At 37.5% G+C, this 15,887-nt stretch overlaps 1 protein-coding gene across 2 annotated transcripts in view; it reads left to right on the top strand.

Annotated features, from left to right (window-relative positions):
- LOC101702684 (CD302 antigen) overlaps positions 1–15,887 on the top strand; it is a 161,811-nt gene that overhangs the window by 27,152 nt on the left and 118,772 nt on the right. For both annotated transcript variants that reach the window (XM_013076267.3, XM_013076272.3), the window contains exons 7-12: positions 2,073–2,264; positions 3,103–3,260; positions 6,435–6,545; positions 7,044–7,132; positions 7,468–7,637; positions 15,569–15,768. In XM_013076267.3, the coding sequence (XP_012931721.2) occupies positions 2,073–2,264; positions 3,103–3,260; positions 6,435–6,545; positions 7,044–7,132; positions 7,468–7,637; positions 15,569–15,768 (920 nt within the window). The remainder of the gene's footprint in view (positions 1–2,072; positions 2,265–3,102; positions 3,261–6,434; positions 6,546–7,043; positions 7,133–7,467; positions 7,638–15,568; positions 15,769–15,887) is intronic.

Below are 15,887 nucleotides of genomic sequence, written 5' to 3'. Positions count from 1 at the left end.
TGTTGCTGAAACAAAATACCTGACACCCAAAATTAAAGGAGGAAAGGTTTATTTAGTTCGCAATTTGTAGAGGTTTCAGTCCATAATTGGCTGGCTCCAAGGCAGGGTGGCTTCACAAATGAGAACAGTTCATGCTCAGGCAAAGACTAGCAAAGCAACAAGGGTCTTTATACCCCTTTTATCTTATCCAGACTACTTAGGGCAGGTAGCACTCACACCCTTAATCCTAGTGCCCTGGAGCCTAGCATTGCACCATGAATCAATTCCAGCATCACACATTCTAGATCCAGCCACCTCTGAAAAAGCCACACCTATGACTCCTGAGGCTTTGGGGAGACAGAGACACAAGCCATAAGAAAAGGAATTTTTTTCCAGGGAGTGTGTGAAAGGGATACAAGAACAGCAGAAGTTTTTGAGGAGGGAAGGTTTAAGGAATGTTTTGCAGGAATGAAGAAGAGTGCCAAGACTGTCAAGCATGTGGCCTGATGTATACTTTAATATTTGATTAAATTTTTACTGAATGCGAAAAACTCAGACTCAAGACTAAGAAGGAAAAAAGTGATTTTTTAAAAGTCTTGCTTTAAGGAATTATGAGGGGAAAGGGGAAAGCCACTAAATTTCTTGTCATACAAAAAGGAGTTTACAGCAACTTTTTTTAAAAAAGACATATAAAATAAATGATATAAATGATTGTTTTATGGTAACAGGGAAAAATAAACATTTATCTTCCAAGTTAATGCAGACCAAATATAATCCATACCACAAAAAGCATAATAGAGAAGTGAGTACAAATGAAAATAAACCAGAACAACCAACAATAGATTAAGTAAATACCTCAAAGTAGCAATTATTAAGTAAATTATGTTTCCACATGATTGAATAATATGCATTTATTATAACTATGCCATTAGGAAAGTACAAAGAGTTGAACAAAATGATATGCCTACTTATCATTTTAATCTTATAAAAATATTCATAGAGACAATGACTAGAATATGAAAATGATTGTTTTAAGTTCAGTTATGCATGATTTTTCCTCCTCTGCTCCTTTTTCATAATTCTAAAACATAATAGTAATGATGAATGCTATTCAGAATCTAAAAGTTAATTTAGTTATCTTGCAAGTACGAGTACCTAGATAAACCTGAATTTTACCCTTTAGTAAAAAAATAAACTGTTCAAATTTTCAAGATGCTGTTTTCCTGTAACAGTTGTTCCAAGTGGTTCTGAATCAGTGAAATCTGAGTAACCACACTATTTTCTAATTTTTTAGCAAGGGTAGAAGTATTTTGTATACTTTTTTTTTTTTTTCTTTTGGTACCGGGGATCGAACTCGGGTCCTTGCGCTTGCGCAGCAGGCTGCGATATTTTGTATACTTTTATACCTGGATCTTTTTCTCTGATCTAGAAAGATTAGACTTTCATTTGTGAGTTTTATCGCAGTCGAAACAAAGAACCAGTAGTTTAAGAGGACAAAAGGTCCAGCAGGAAGGGAGGAAAGAAGAGGTCCAGAGATGCCCTTTGCCCTTTTTCTCCATTGCTACTATCTCTTGAGTGTGAAGTGTACAAATGTCTGATTCGGTTCCTTAAATCGCTGCCTGTCTTTTGCTCAATACTGAGCATTATTGCACATCATCTTGCTAACTTGATCATGCAAGGAAAGAAAGCTAAGCCTCATTATAGACCTCTCAAAGGCAGAGACTGTAGGCAGCCTGACAAATCTAAGACCCAGGAAAAGATTTGTCAGCAACTGGCTTACCCCACACCTTTTTTGTCTATTACAACTAAGGGCAGTTCCTCCCTTTATTGTGCCTATGCCCCCGAAGTTGTTTATGCCCAGCCATGTAGCATGTCTGTATCACAATAAGGTCACTTCATTATCTGAATCCTTGCAGGAATTCTTACAGTGTTGTATATACATTAGGCACAGCGTAAAATTATGTCACTGTAGTATCTGACATTACATTGCTGAGTTTTCCAGAAGCTTTGATTCAAGAAAGAAAAATTTGCAATAGTTTTTATTCAAAAGAGCAATATCTTTACTGGAATATAAATTGCTGCTTTTCCCCCAGATGTTTGGACATATTCAGTTACCCGCTGTGATGCAGGCTGGCTGCCAAATAATGGATTTTGCTATGTACTAGTAAATGAAAGTGGTTCCTGGGATGAAGCACATACAAAATGCAAAGCTTTCAGTGGTGACCTCATGAGTATTCATTCGTTAGCAGATGTGGAGATGATTGTTACAAAACTTCATAATGGGGGTAAGTTTTTTAAAACATGCTATTTGAGAGGCTTGAGACATTTTTAAATATCCCAATTTTCTGACTTTTAGTGGAAATGAAAGCTTATGATTTGATCCGGCAGATTAGCACTGTCAAGGCAAGGTTTTCTGTGATGATGGAACTGGTCTGTTGTCTGCCCTGTGCAATCCAGTAGCCACCAGGCACATATGGCTTTTGAGCACTTGCAATATAGCTAGGGAAATGACAAGCTGAATTATTGACATTTGGGTTTAAATAGCCACATATCCCTAATAGCTACTAATTTGACAGTACAACTGTAGATTGGACAGGCTCCCTCTTCTTATACACTAAATTCCTTTTAGGTTTCTTCAAAAACTTAAGTGATAATTATTTCACTTTGTAACTACTTGATAATTAAAGACCAGTAAACTGAACTGTACTAAACTGCTGGTGTTATGGCCTCTCCCTAAGATTTTCTAATATTAACAAGTAATAGTAGGTACCTATTTTGTGCAGAGATGGTGCTAATTTTTTTTCTGTGAAGGCAGTGTTGTTCCCGGCCAGCAGCAGGCAATATTTCTATTTTAATTGGAATATCTATGATTATATTTATAGAGTCTCACTAATCCCCATACAGCAAAGTTCATCTACACAGGGATCAGCTTGGTCCCTGTGTTTCTGAGTATCAGTATCAGGAAAAGCCTTCACTATCCAACCTGCTTCCCTTGTCAACACTTCAATAGGCTAATTAAGAAGGTTCTTAAAACCCACATCAGAAGGCAAAACTCTGTAACAATATACATGTTGAAGAATGTAACTGAGTAAAACCAAACAACTAACACATTTTTTCTTTTAGATACCCAAGAAGAAATATGGACAGGCCTTAAGAACATAAATACGCCAACTTTATTTCAGTGGTCAGATGGTACTGAAGTTACTCTGACATACTGGGATGAAAACGAGCCAAAAGTTCCCTACAATAAGACACACAACTGTGTTTCCTATATAGGAAAGGTGGGAAACCTCCTGTGGTTTATTTATAGTCTTAGTGTTATCCTTATACATTAAGATTATTTTGGTTAAAGTATTTGTGTGTAAGCTGAGAAAGAAAATAAAAGGTAAGAGCCCCATAGATTGTTTTTCTGATAGCTACTGAAAAAACGGGTAAATAAAAGCAATTCCTGACTAAATAATCCACTTCCTGTCTGAGACAATTTGCTTTGTCTGAAATAGAGATAGAAAATCTCTTGAGAACTCACATCCTTTTGCAAACTGGTTCTAATAACCTGTTTTCTCTCAGGATCAGAGTCTGCATCTGCCTTTCTGCCATCAATGTGATACTCAGCAGGTAGCCAGCCACAAGTAAACCAGAAAAGTCCCATTTTTTTTTTTTTTTCATTTTGGTACCGGGTATCAGGGACCTTGCGCTTTCAAGGCAGGCGACAGAACCACTGAGCCAAATCCCTGGCCCTGTCCCATATTCTTATATTCAAGTTTTATAGGAATCCTTCTTTGAGAATTAAGTGAAAAATATTTATTTAATACTTTAACTTTTGTATTAGTCACTTTTCATTGCTAAGACAAATTGTCGGACATAACCAAATTAAAGGAGGAAATATTTTGTTTTGGCTCAGTTTCAAAAGTTCCAGTCTATGGTCAGCTGGCTCCAAGGCAGAAACATCATGCTGACCGGGATGGTGGAGAAAAACTGCTTAATTCATGGCATCAAGGAAACAGAGTAGGGGAAGAGCACCAGAACAGAAGGGGCCAGAGACCATATATATTCCTCAAGGTCACATGCCTATGACCCACACCAACACACCTGAGTGTGTGCTTTACTAATCTCCTAGGCATCCCTGAGGCAAATCAAGCTGACAATCAAGATTAACCATCACAATTTTAAATAAAAAATTTTAAATATTTTAATTTAAAAATTAGGAGTAAATTGGTTCAGAAAAATATCTTTCTCTTGTAGATAGCATAAACATGTATTGAACATATTTCAGTTAACAGCTCAAAATAGGTTGTAGCTTGAGCAGAAAGTACATCTGCACCTCTATATTCTTGTTTTTATCACTTTCCTGTGGACTTTTTTTTCTATTTGATTGAGAAGGTTGTTGTGTCATCTAGACATCTAGAGAGACTTGAGTGGAAGTAATAAATGTATGTATATGTAGAAGTGTTTTGATAGTAATGATTAATCTAGGAAGGTGTCAATCTGTTTAAAAGGTTATCTACTATAGGTAGAAGATTGAAACTAGATCCTTATAAAAATCAATTCAAAATGGATCAAAAACCTAGATATAAGACCTAAACTGTGAAACTCCTAAAGGAAAACATAGGGAAAGCAAAGTCATAGGCTTAGGCAAAGACTTCCTGAATAGGACTCCAGTTGCCCAAAAAATAACATCAAGAATCAACAAATTAAATTATATCAAATTTAAATGCTTCTGCACAATAAATAATCATCAGATTGAATAGACAACCTACAAAATGGGAGACAGTCCTTGCTAGTAACTCTTCTGGTGGAGGATTAATATCTAGAATATATGAAAAACTCAAAAAATTAACACCAAAATACAAATTACAAATGGGCAAATGAATTGAACAGAAGTAAATGTATTTCTCAAAAGAAGATATACAAATAGCTGATAAGTATATGAAAAAATATTCAACATTTTTAGCCATCAAGAAAATGACAGTGAAAACTATATTGAGATTTTGTCTCACTCCAGTCAGACTGTCTATCATCAAGAATTTTTTTAAATGCTGACAAGGATGTGGGGGGAAAGGAACTCTTATACACTGTTAGTAGAAAGTAAATTAGTAAAGCCGTTATGGTTTCTACCTAAATGTCCCCCCAAAGCCTCATGCCCTCATAGGTGGGGCTTTTGGGGAGTGACTGGATTTAGTAGATCATAAGTGTATGATACTGGATAAGTTCACTGCTCAGTTTAGCATAGTTCTGGGCATGGGTGATGGAGTTACTGAAGAGGGAAGACCTACCCAGGTGTGGGTGGCACCACATCCAGGTATGGGTGGCTTGTACCTTGCACAGAATAAAAAAGGGAAGCAGAAGGAAGACTACTGCTTCCTGTCTGCCATGCCATGATCATTTTAATCCACCATGCTGCCCTACTTTGGAACTAGCTGACTATGGACTGAAACCTCTATAAACTGTGAGCTAAAGTAAACCTCTCCTTTTTTAACTTTTTGGTGTTAAGTATTTTTTCCCAGCAACAAGAAAGCAACTAAGATAACAGTTATTATGGAAGTCAGTATTAAAGTTCCTTTAAAAAACTAAAAACTGGAGCTGCCATTTGATCCATCTACACCACTCCTGGGTATACTCCCAAAAGAATTAAAGTCAACCTACCCATGTTTATTGCAGCTCAATTCATAATAGCTGACCTATGAAAATAGCCCAGGTGCCCATCAACAAAAGAATGATACATAAAATGTGGTAGATATACACATTAGAATATTATCTGGCCATAAAGAGAAACAAAATCATGTCATTTGCAGGAAAATGGATATAACTGGAGATGATCATGTTAAGTGAAATAAGCCAGACTCAGTCAAAAATCATGTTTCTTTTCATAAGAGAAATCTAGAGATAAGAGAAAAAAACACAAAAAAGTAGAAGAGAAACAATTAGAGAAAAGGAAGGGGATCAGGGGAGAGGGAAGAAAGGGTGGATAACTTTGGCGGGAAACCTATTTCTAGAGTTCTCAAAGAGTAGCTCTTGGCCAAGGATTTAGCTCAGTGGCAAGGCACCTGCCTTGCAAGCGCAAGGTCCTGAGTTCAATCCCTGGTAACAAAAAAATAGTAGTTCTTGTAACCACCATCATCCTTGTGCGCATGAGGAAGCTGAGACAGGAAAGTTAGTTGACATACCTAAGTTTAACCTGTGGATGGGTTTTGATTATGTCATAGGGAAGGAAGACTAGAATACAGTACTGGCAATGGTTTGACACCTTTTCAATCTCTAGATGATGTGTCCTTTAGTGGCTTTATTATTATGCTTATGAGAAAATGAAATTCATCCACACTGCATCTTGATCCTAAAATAAGAGGTTGTGAGCCACAACTTTCTCTCCCTAGCCTGTCATATTTCTTGTGAGTTTAACTCTAAACTTAATGCAAATCATTTCTTTTATAATAAAATATTTTTCTGTCTTTTAAAAGTTAGGTCAATGGAAAGTCCAATCATGTGAAGAGAAACTTAAATATGTATGTAAGAAAAAGGGAGAAAAGATGAATGATACAAAGTCTGATAATATGTGTCTTCTGGATGAGGTATGTAAAATCCCTTTGTAAATTTTCCTAAACAGAATTACATCTTCCTGGTTAGAAGTTCTGCAGTTACTGAAACGTAAACAATTCAGAATTAGAAAATAAAAGAAATTATTAGCTCTGTTCATTTACATTAGAGCAGAAATCATAGTGTATAGTCATTCTTACATAAGGCAAATAACTTACTTATTTGTGAATTTCTGTAAAAATGTAAATGATTACTATGCTCAATGCTGATATCTTTACCTCCCCTGCTGATAATATTCCTGTTCAAAATAACTCAACCAACAATTATACTACTTATAGTGACCAAGATACCAAGGCTATAGAGACACAGGTTCAGTTATATAGAGGTTATCTATGAAACTGCATCCCATCCTTATCACATGTTGAACACACTATCTTCTCAGTTCCCACAACTTGTAAGATGTTACCAATGTAATAAACTTCCTTGTCAGAGGGAGACATTATCAAATGTGACAATATTCCTCTCTGGTTTAGGGCTGGAAGAGACATGGAGAAACCTGTTACAAGATTTACAAGGATGAGGTCCCTTTTGGAACGAACTGCAATCTGACTATCACTAACAGGTGTGACTATCAGTAAATGTGTACTAATAAATTTTTAACTCTGAGGGGTGCTTTGTTTTGTTTTTGCAGTGCTGGGGATTGAATCCAGGGACTTCACAATGAGCTACATCCCCAGCCCTTTTTAATTTTTATTTTCAGACAAGGTCTTGCTAAATCACTAAATTGCAAAGGCCGGGCTTGAACCTTGTGACCCAGCCTTTGCCACCCAGAGTGCTGGGACTATAGGCAAGCACCACCATGCTTGGCTTAACTCTGAATTTCTCTAAGAAAAAAGGAAATGTTTTAGTTATTTCAATGATTGTGAGACATTTGCCAATTTGATTCTTCTTTTGTAGATTTGAACAAGAATACCTGAATGATATGATGAAAAAGTATGATAAATCTCTTCAGAAATACTTCTGGACTGGCCTGAGAGATGTAGATTCCCATGGAGAATACAGTTGGGCAACAGCTGGTGGAATAAAGCAAGCTGTAACCTTTTCCAACTGGAATTTTCTTGAGCTGGGTGAGTGCCTGAGCCTTTAAAGTAGTAAAACAGTGACTAGCGAAACACAACATCCCTCCCAAATATATTCTTCACTTGCTTTTGAAATGTGAGGGAATCAATGATCCTAAGGACTGGCGCCTATGAAACCATAAATGGAAGTGCTGACTCTGTCTTCCTTGTTAAATCCTTGGGAATAAACCATGAAGAAAGTTAGATAAGAAATTAGTTCTGTAAAGCCACCATCTAACAGCCCAGGGCTAGAACCACTAGTGTAAGCTTTTTAAACTTTTTTATATTTAGTCTTGAACAGAATCTAGAAGCTTCTTGTGAAGTGCTCTACAATTTCATCCCTCTGCTTCTTCATTCTCCAAAATTGAATCCTTGTTATTCTCAGTAAGAATTAAGAAAGCAATATATTGTAGGTAATATTTATTCTGAAAGTTCATCTTTCAAGCAGCGTAAAGTATTAATCACAGTTTGCCATATATTTAACATTGAAGGGGCCTCAAAAGCCACTTGTGATTTTAGAATTGAGAAAATAGAGATTTAGAAAGTGTTTATCTGACAGAGTTCATCTGGTTATTGAGTTAGTAAAATCCAAATCTTATTTCCAAGCCAGTGATTTTTAGAGGACTTTGGGTTTAAATAAGACAAAAGTTTTACAGCATTCTACTTTTCTCCTTTCAAATTACTTACATTTCTTTGTGTTACCCTAATGTGATCATGCATTTTTTATAACATGGAAATTGGAACCTGTAGGCTTACAATTGAATCTAGTATTTGAAATAGACAATGCTGACCAAATTTGTGCATCTGCTTGAGTTCACCAACATGAATGATATTAATAATAATAAAATTATCTTTTTAGTTATAGAAGATAGAGGATGCCAATGCTAATCCTGGCTAAATCTCACTTAAATTAGAAATATTCCAACAGATAAAACATAAATTTTTTGCATCTATGTTTTCTTAGATCTATATTTTAGATTTACTCAACTATGTTAGAGTAAATGTCACATTCTTGGTAGATAAACCACATGTTTGAAGAGGTGTTCAGGAAGTAGCTGTCATGAATATTCCCTCAGTTTGGTAGTCAGAAAGACTGCCATTGAGCTGTCTTTGCCATTATAATTCCCAGCTTCAGCCAACTTGGTGTATGATGAGCAAGACACAGAAAGAGGGACAGAATGATGGAAAAAATAGTGTACATATCCAGGGTGGAATGGCACTATTTTTTTTCATTTCTTTGTTCCTCATGCTGCTCATATGTAGATATAAGATGTGAGACCATACAGCTTCTCTGTTAAGTATAGTAGAAATCATCCTTATTACTTTCCAATATATGTGATTCTGATTGTATTCTGCCTGTTCACGCAGTGTGATATATGGAAATAGGAGTTTTTGGCCTGAGAAAGCTGGATTTAGATATTAACTCTACCTCTCACTGAGTATGGGCAAATCATTCAGTCTTCATTTAATGGACCTGATAATACAAACTACATTTTTTTAATTAAATTCTTTTATTGGTACATTGTAGGTATACAACACAATTACATTTCTCATTGGGAACTGTACCTTTACATAATGCATCTTGGTTCTTATTTTTTCCCCATTCCTAGCCCTCCCTTCACCCCCTCCACCCTTCCCTATTTACAAAGACTTTATTTCCATTTTAACCATTTCTCAGCATTTTTCCTTTCCTTTCGTTCCTTTCCCCTGCCCCTCCCACTACCCCTACCTCTTTGGACCTTTTCTACGTATTTTGCATTATCGATTATCCATTCTAATCATTGGTACATTTTAGGTATACAATATAATGACATTCATCATTGGAAATTTGCACCTTTACATAGTCTCTCTTGGTTCTTATTTTTCATCCTTGCCCAGCCCTCCCTTCAACCCCTCTATTCCTCCCTATTTACAAAGATTATGTTCCTATTTTTCCATTTTCTCATATTAATCCCATTCCCTTCTATCCTTTCCCTAGCCCTCCCACTTCCTTCCCCTTTGCCCCTTTTCTTCCTATTTCACATGACCTATTATACATTTTAGCCCTTATTTACACTTTCAGTTTCTCACACCGGAGAAACTATTTTGTATTTATACATGTGTGTCCTATTTATTTCACTTAAGAGTATCACCCCAATGTGCATCCACTTAGCTATAAATGTTTCTGATTTCTCATTTTTTATGGCTGAGTAGTACTCCATTTTATTTTTAAAAACCCACATTTTCTTTATCCAGTCTCCAGTTGATAGGCATTTGGGCTGTTTCCAAGTTTTAGCTATCACAAACTGTGCTGCTATGAACATGGGCGCACATATATCACTGTGGTATGATTCTTTTAATTCTTTGGGGAAGGTTCCCTGTAGGGGAATAGCTGGGTCAAATGGGACTTCCAGTCCTAGTTCTTTGAGGTATCTCCATACTGATTTCCACAGTGCTTGCACCAGTCTACACTCCCACCAGCAGTGAAGCAGGGTTCCTCTTTCCCCACAGCCCCGCCAGCATTTGTTATTGGTGGATTTCATGAGAGCAGCCATTCTTTCTGGAGTGAAGTGGAATCTCAGCACTGTTTTCATTTGCATCTCTCGAATGACCGGTGACGTTGAACATTTTTTCATGTATTTATTTGCTATTTCTACTTCTTTGTGTGAAAAATGTCTGTTCATTTCAGATGCATATTTTTGGATTGGGTCTTTAAATTTGGGAGGTCTGATCTTTTTAAGTTCTTTATAGATTTGAGATAGTAGACCTTTGTCTGAGGAAGAGCAGGTGAAGATTTTTTCCCACATTGTGGGTTGTCTCTTCACACTGCTGGTGGTTTCTCTTGCTGTGCAGAAGCCTTTTAATAAGAAGAGGTCCCACTTGTTGATTGTTTGTGCTAGTTCATGGGCAACTGAGGTTTTGTTCATAAAATCTTTTCCTACACCAATGTCTTCAAGGGTTCTACCTAACCTCTGTTCCAACTGGTTCAGAGTTTCTATTTTAATATTTAGATCTTTAATCCATTTTGATTTTAGTTTAGTGCATGGTGAGAGATACAGGTCTAGTTTTAATCTTTGGCAAGGTGAAGCCCAATTTTTCCAGCACCATTTATTAAAGAGGCTATCTTTCCTCCAGTGAGGGTGTTTGGCTCCTTTATTGAAGATGAGATGGCTGAGTGTGTCTGGCATTGTTTCTGCATCTTCTAATCTGTTCCACTGGTCCTCAAGTCTGTTTCTTTGCCAGCATCATGCTGTTTTTATCACAGTAGCTTTGTAGTAGAGTTGCAGGTTAGGGATTGTGATACCCCCTGCCATGTCTCTGTTACCTAGAATTGCTTTTGCTATTCTGGGCCTCTTCTTGTTCCAAATGAATTTTTGGATTGTTCTCTCAAGGTCCATGAAGTGTGCTGCTGGGATCTCAATTGGAATTGCATTAAATCTATATAGCAGTTTTGCAAGTATGGCCATTTTCACTATATTAATCCTTCCTACCCAGGAGCAGGGGATGTCTGTCCATTTTCTGATATCATCTTCAGTCTCTCTTCAGAGTGCTATAGTTTTCAGAGAAGAGGTCTTTGATTTCTTTAATTAGGTTGATTCCTAGGTATTTCAGTTTTTTGGATGCTATTGTGAAAGGAATTATTTGCCCTATTTCTCTCTCAGTGAGTCTGTCATTGGTGTAGAGGAAAGCTATTGATTTTTGTGTGTTGACCTTGTAACCAGCTACTTGACTGAATTTGGTTATTAAGTCTAGAAGACTTTTGGTGGAGTTCTTGGGGTCTTCTACATAGAGTATCATGTCATCTGCAAATAAGGACAATTTGACTTCATTTCCTATCTTTATTCATTCTAGTTCTTTCTCTTGTCTAATTGCCATGGCTAATGTTTCCAGAACTATCTTGAACAAGAGTGGTGATAGTGAACATCCTTGTCTTGTTCCTGATTTTAGTGTGAAGGATTTCAGTTTTTGACCATTTAGTATGATATTGGCTGTTGGTTTTTCATAGATGGCTTTTATCAGTTTGAGGTAGAGACCATCTATTCCAATTTTTTGGAGGGTTTTTATCATAAATGCATGTTGGATTTTGTCAAATGCTTTTTCTGCATCTATGGAGATAATCATATGATTTTTGTCCTTGGCTCTATTGATATAGTGTATTGCATTGATTGATTTGCGTATATTGAACCATCCCTGCATCCCTGGGATGAATCCCACTTGATCAGGGTGTATGATCTTCTTGATGATCTTCTGCATTCTGTTTGCCAGTATCTTATTAAGGATTTTTGCATCTATGTTCATTAATGAGATTGGCCTATAGTTCTCCTTTTTGGTTGGGTCTTTCTCTGCTTTGGGGATCAAGGTGATGCTTGCTTCCAGGAATGAATTTGGGAGTATTACTTCTCTTGCAATTTCATTGAAGAGTTTAAACAGTAGTGGTAGCAGTTCCTCTCTAAATGTCTTGTAGAATTCAGCAGTGAAGCCATCAGGGCCCGGGCTTTTCCTAGTTGATAAGTTTTTAATTACATTTTCAATTTCATTGGTTGATATTGGGTTGTTCAGAATTTTTAGGTCTTCTTTGTTCAACTTTGGTAATTCATATGTACCTAGGAATCTGTCCATTTCTTCTGTGTTGTCCATCTTATTGGCATATAGGTTCTGGAAGCAGGTATTGATGATCCTCTGGATTTCTGCTGGGTCTGTTGTAATTTCACCTTTTTCATTCCTGATTGCATGGATTTGGGCCTTTTCTTTCCTTTTTCTGACAAGGTTGGCTAAGGGTTTGTCAGTTTTGCTGAATCTTTTGAAGAACCAACTCTTGGCTTCATTTATTTTTTGTATCATTCTCTCAGTCTCCATTGCATTGATTTCTCCTCTGATCATTATAATTTCCTCCCTTGTATGAGCTCTGGGGTTGTCCTGTTCTTTTTCTAGAAGCTTCAGGTGCAGCATCTGGTTGTTTTAATTGGGGTTGTCTGTTTTCCTAATATGCATATTCACTGCTATGAATTTCTCTCATAAGACTGCTTTCATTGTGTCCCATAGATTCCGATATGTTGTATTGTCATTTAATTGAAGGAACTTTCTGATTTCTTCTTTAATTTCCTCTGTGACCCATTGGTTATTCAGAAGTGTGTTGTTCAATTTCCATGTGTTTATGAAATTTTTTGAGTTTCTTTTGCTATGGATCTCCAATTTCAACACACTATGGTCTGATAATATACAGGGGATAACTTCAATTCCTTTGCACTTACTTGAACATGTTCTATGTGTGAGTATGTGGTCTATTTTGGAGAATGACCCATGTGCAGCTGAGAAGAATGTGTATTCAATTTTGTGGGGTGGAACACTCTGTAAACATCTGTTAAGTTCATTTGTTCAAGAGTTCGATTGAGTTCTAGTATTTCATTACTTATTTTTTGTCTAATTGATCTATTTGTGACAGTGGGGTGTTGAGTTCCCCCAGTACAATTGTATTAGTGCATATATGACTTTTCATGTCTGTTAGTATTTGTTTTATGTAGTTGGGCACACTAGTGTTTGATGCATAGATATTTATGATTATCATCTCTTCCTCTTGGATTCTTCCCTGTACAAGAATGTAGTGTCCTTCTTCATCTCTCTTAATCAGTGTTGGTTTGAAATCTACTTGATCTACAAAGAGGATAGCTACTCCTGCTTTTTGGGGGTTCCTGTCACATGGAGTATTGTTTTCCACCCTTTAACTTTCAATCTATGAGTTTCCTTTTGAATGAAGTGTGTTTCTTTTATGCAGCATATTGTTGGATTTTGCTTCTTGACCCATTCTGCCACTCTATTTCTTTTGATTGGTGAATTGAGACCATTAACATTAATGGTTATAACTGAAACATATTGACTTGTCATTGCCATGACTTTTTCTTTTTGTTGGGTTCTCCCCCTTTACATTTAATTTCTTGTCATGCCAGATGGGTTCATTCTGCTTTGCTTCCTGGGGTTGTGATCCTCAATGTCTGTTCCTACGATATTGTGTAAAATTCTTTGGAGTGCTGGTTTGGTATTCACGAAGTTCCTAAGGTGCTCTTTGTCATGAAAGTATCTCATTTCTCCATCCATTTTGAAAGATAGTTTTGCAGGTACATCAATCTGGGTTGGAGGCTGTTTTCTTTTAGGGCTTGGAATATGTTACTCCAAGCTCTTCTTGCCTTGATGGTTTGTGTTGAGAAGTCTGCTGTGATTCTGATGGGCTTTCCTTTGTATGTGATTTGTTTCTTTTCTCTAACTGCTTATAGAACTTTGTTCTTCTGTTGAGTTTCTGGAATCTTAACAATTACATGCCTATGTGTAGATTTCTTTTGATCAAGGCTATTTGGAGTCCTATATGCCTCACTTATCTGTATGTCAAGCTCTTTTCCCCTGCTTGGGAAGTTTTCTGCCATTATTTCTGGGAAGAGATTTTTTATGTCATCTGCACTCTCTCCTGTTTCTTCATTGACTCCAACCAATCTTATGTTATTCTTCTTTGCATCATCTAGCAGCTGCTGGATTGATTTCTCATGTTCCCTTATAATTTTGAAGCAATTTTTCTTTTCCTGGTCACTAATTGCAATCTTACCTTCTATATCTGAAATTCTGTCCTCACATTGGGTCATTCTGCTGTGTAGACTTTCAATGGAGATTTTTGTGTCCTGGAAATCTATTTGCATCTGTTTTATGGATTCCATTTGTTTCCTATGTTGGGATTCCATCATGTTCCTGAGCTCCTCTCTAGATGTATTAATCATGTCTTGCACGAGGGGCACAATTTCCCCTGCTATCTGAGAAATTATTTCTGATTTCATTTTTTCCAGATCCCCTTTTGTTGCCAGTTCAGTGTGTCCAGGTGGTTGAGTATCAGAGTGTTCCATCTCATTTCCCTTTGGGGTTGCTGTAGGTGATCTGGAAGTCTGGTTTTGAGACTTATTTATGTGTTTTCTCATGTTGACTGGGGCGGGGGGTGGGGGGGCTGTTGGCGCCTGCACAGATTACCTCCTCTGAGCTGCGAGAGGTGGGCCAGGGGCCGGGAGCAGCAGTAGGGATGGTGGCCCAAAAGCCCTTTCCTGTGGGCTGGGAGCAGTGGGAGGGATGGTGGCCAGGAAGCTCCTACCTCTGTTCCAGGAGCAGTGGGATGGTGGCTCAGAAGTCCCTACCTCTGGGCCAGGAGCAGCAGGACTCAGTACCATGACCTAGTGGTCCGGTGTCCTCTGCGTCTTTGTAGTGTGGAACCAGGTGGCTGTACAGAGGAGCGGGGCGGGGGGTCCAGTGGATTGTTGCCGGGGTGCAGGCTGTTTCCTGGTGTTCCGCACAACTTGGGACCTCAGTAGGGTGTGCACAGACCTGCCTGTCTGCAGCGGGCTCACAAAACTACCTTTTCATGTTGTGAGCAGATAAAACTATGACTGCCATAAAACAAATAATAAATAAATATATGTTTCCACATACTTCCCTCAACCCTTATTGTGCCAGCCATTCCTTTGGACCTGAATCTAGGAAGGTTTTGTTTTGAAGTTTACTAGATTGCTTAAAACTGTTCCAAGTTGTTAAGTTAATTTGTACCACCATCCTAAACAATGTAGTGATCTGGGGTACTGTCCTTGAAACAGACTACTTGGGTTCAAATACTAGGTTAACTGTTTCATAATTGTGTGACTTGGACAAGTCAGTCTTCACTGTACCTTAATTATATCAACAGAAAACATCCTATATACTGTTCTAAGGATTAATTAACTTATTCCCTTAAGAATAGTTTCTGACATGGAGTAAACATTTTTCTATAATCCAGTCATATCATTGTTATTCTGAACAATGTATTTCTTTCCTCCATTGTTTTTCCTATTCTCTCTATCCACCTTGGTTCAAATAAAGAGAAGAAGCAAACACTAGAAAATGTTGAAACTTCAATTTAAAGTTTTAATTTGTAATGGAACTTTCCAATTCAACCCTAGCATCTTCAGGTGGGTGTGTGGCTATGTCTACTGGAAAGTCTCTTGGCAAGTGGGAAGTGAAGGACTGTAGAAACTTCAGAGCACTTTCAATCTGCAAGAAAATAAGTGGACCCCTGGAACCTGAACAAGCAGCCCCCAAGCCTCATGGCCCCTGTCCTCAAGGCTGGCATACTTTCCCCTCCAGTCTATCATGTTATAAGGTAAAGTAGCATTCTATTTCAATCTTTCAATGGAGTTATCTTTCTACCATCCTAGCTGGTGTCCTTGTACAAAGTATGCTCCTCCAATAGTCCTACTTAATCTAACAAGTGTTTGGGGG

This window comes from Heterocephalus glaber, unplaced genomic scaffold (assembly GCF_053883595.1).
Source record: "Heterocephalus glaber isolate CG9 unplaced genomic scaffold, H.glaber_assembly_v1.0 deba00000347, whole genome shotgun sequence".
In the NCBI taxonomy this organism is placed as follows: Eukaryota; Metazoa; Chordata; class Mammalia; order Rodentia; family Bathyergidae; genus Heterocephalus; species Heterocephalus glaber.
This window is presented reverse-complemented; position numbering and strand designations above follow the sequence as displayed.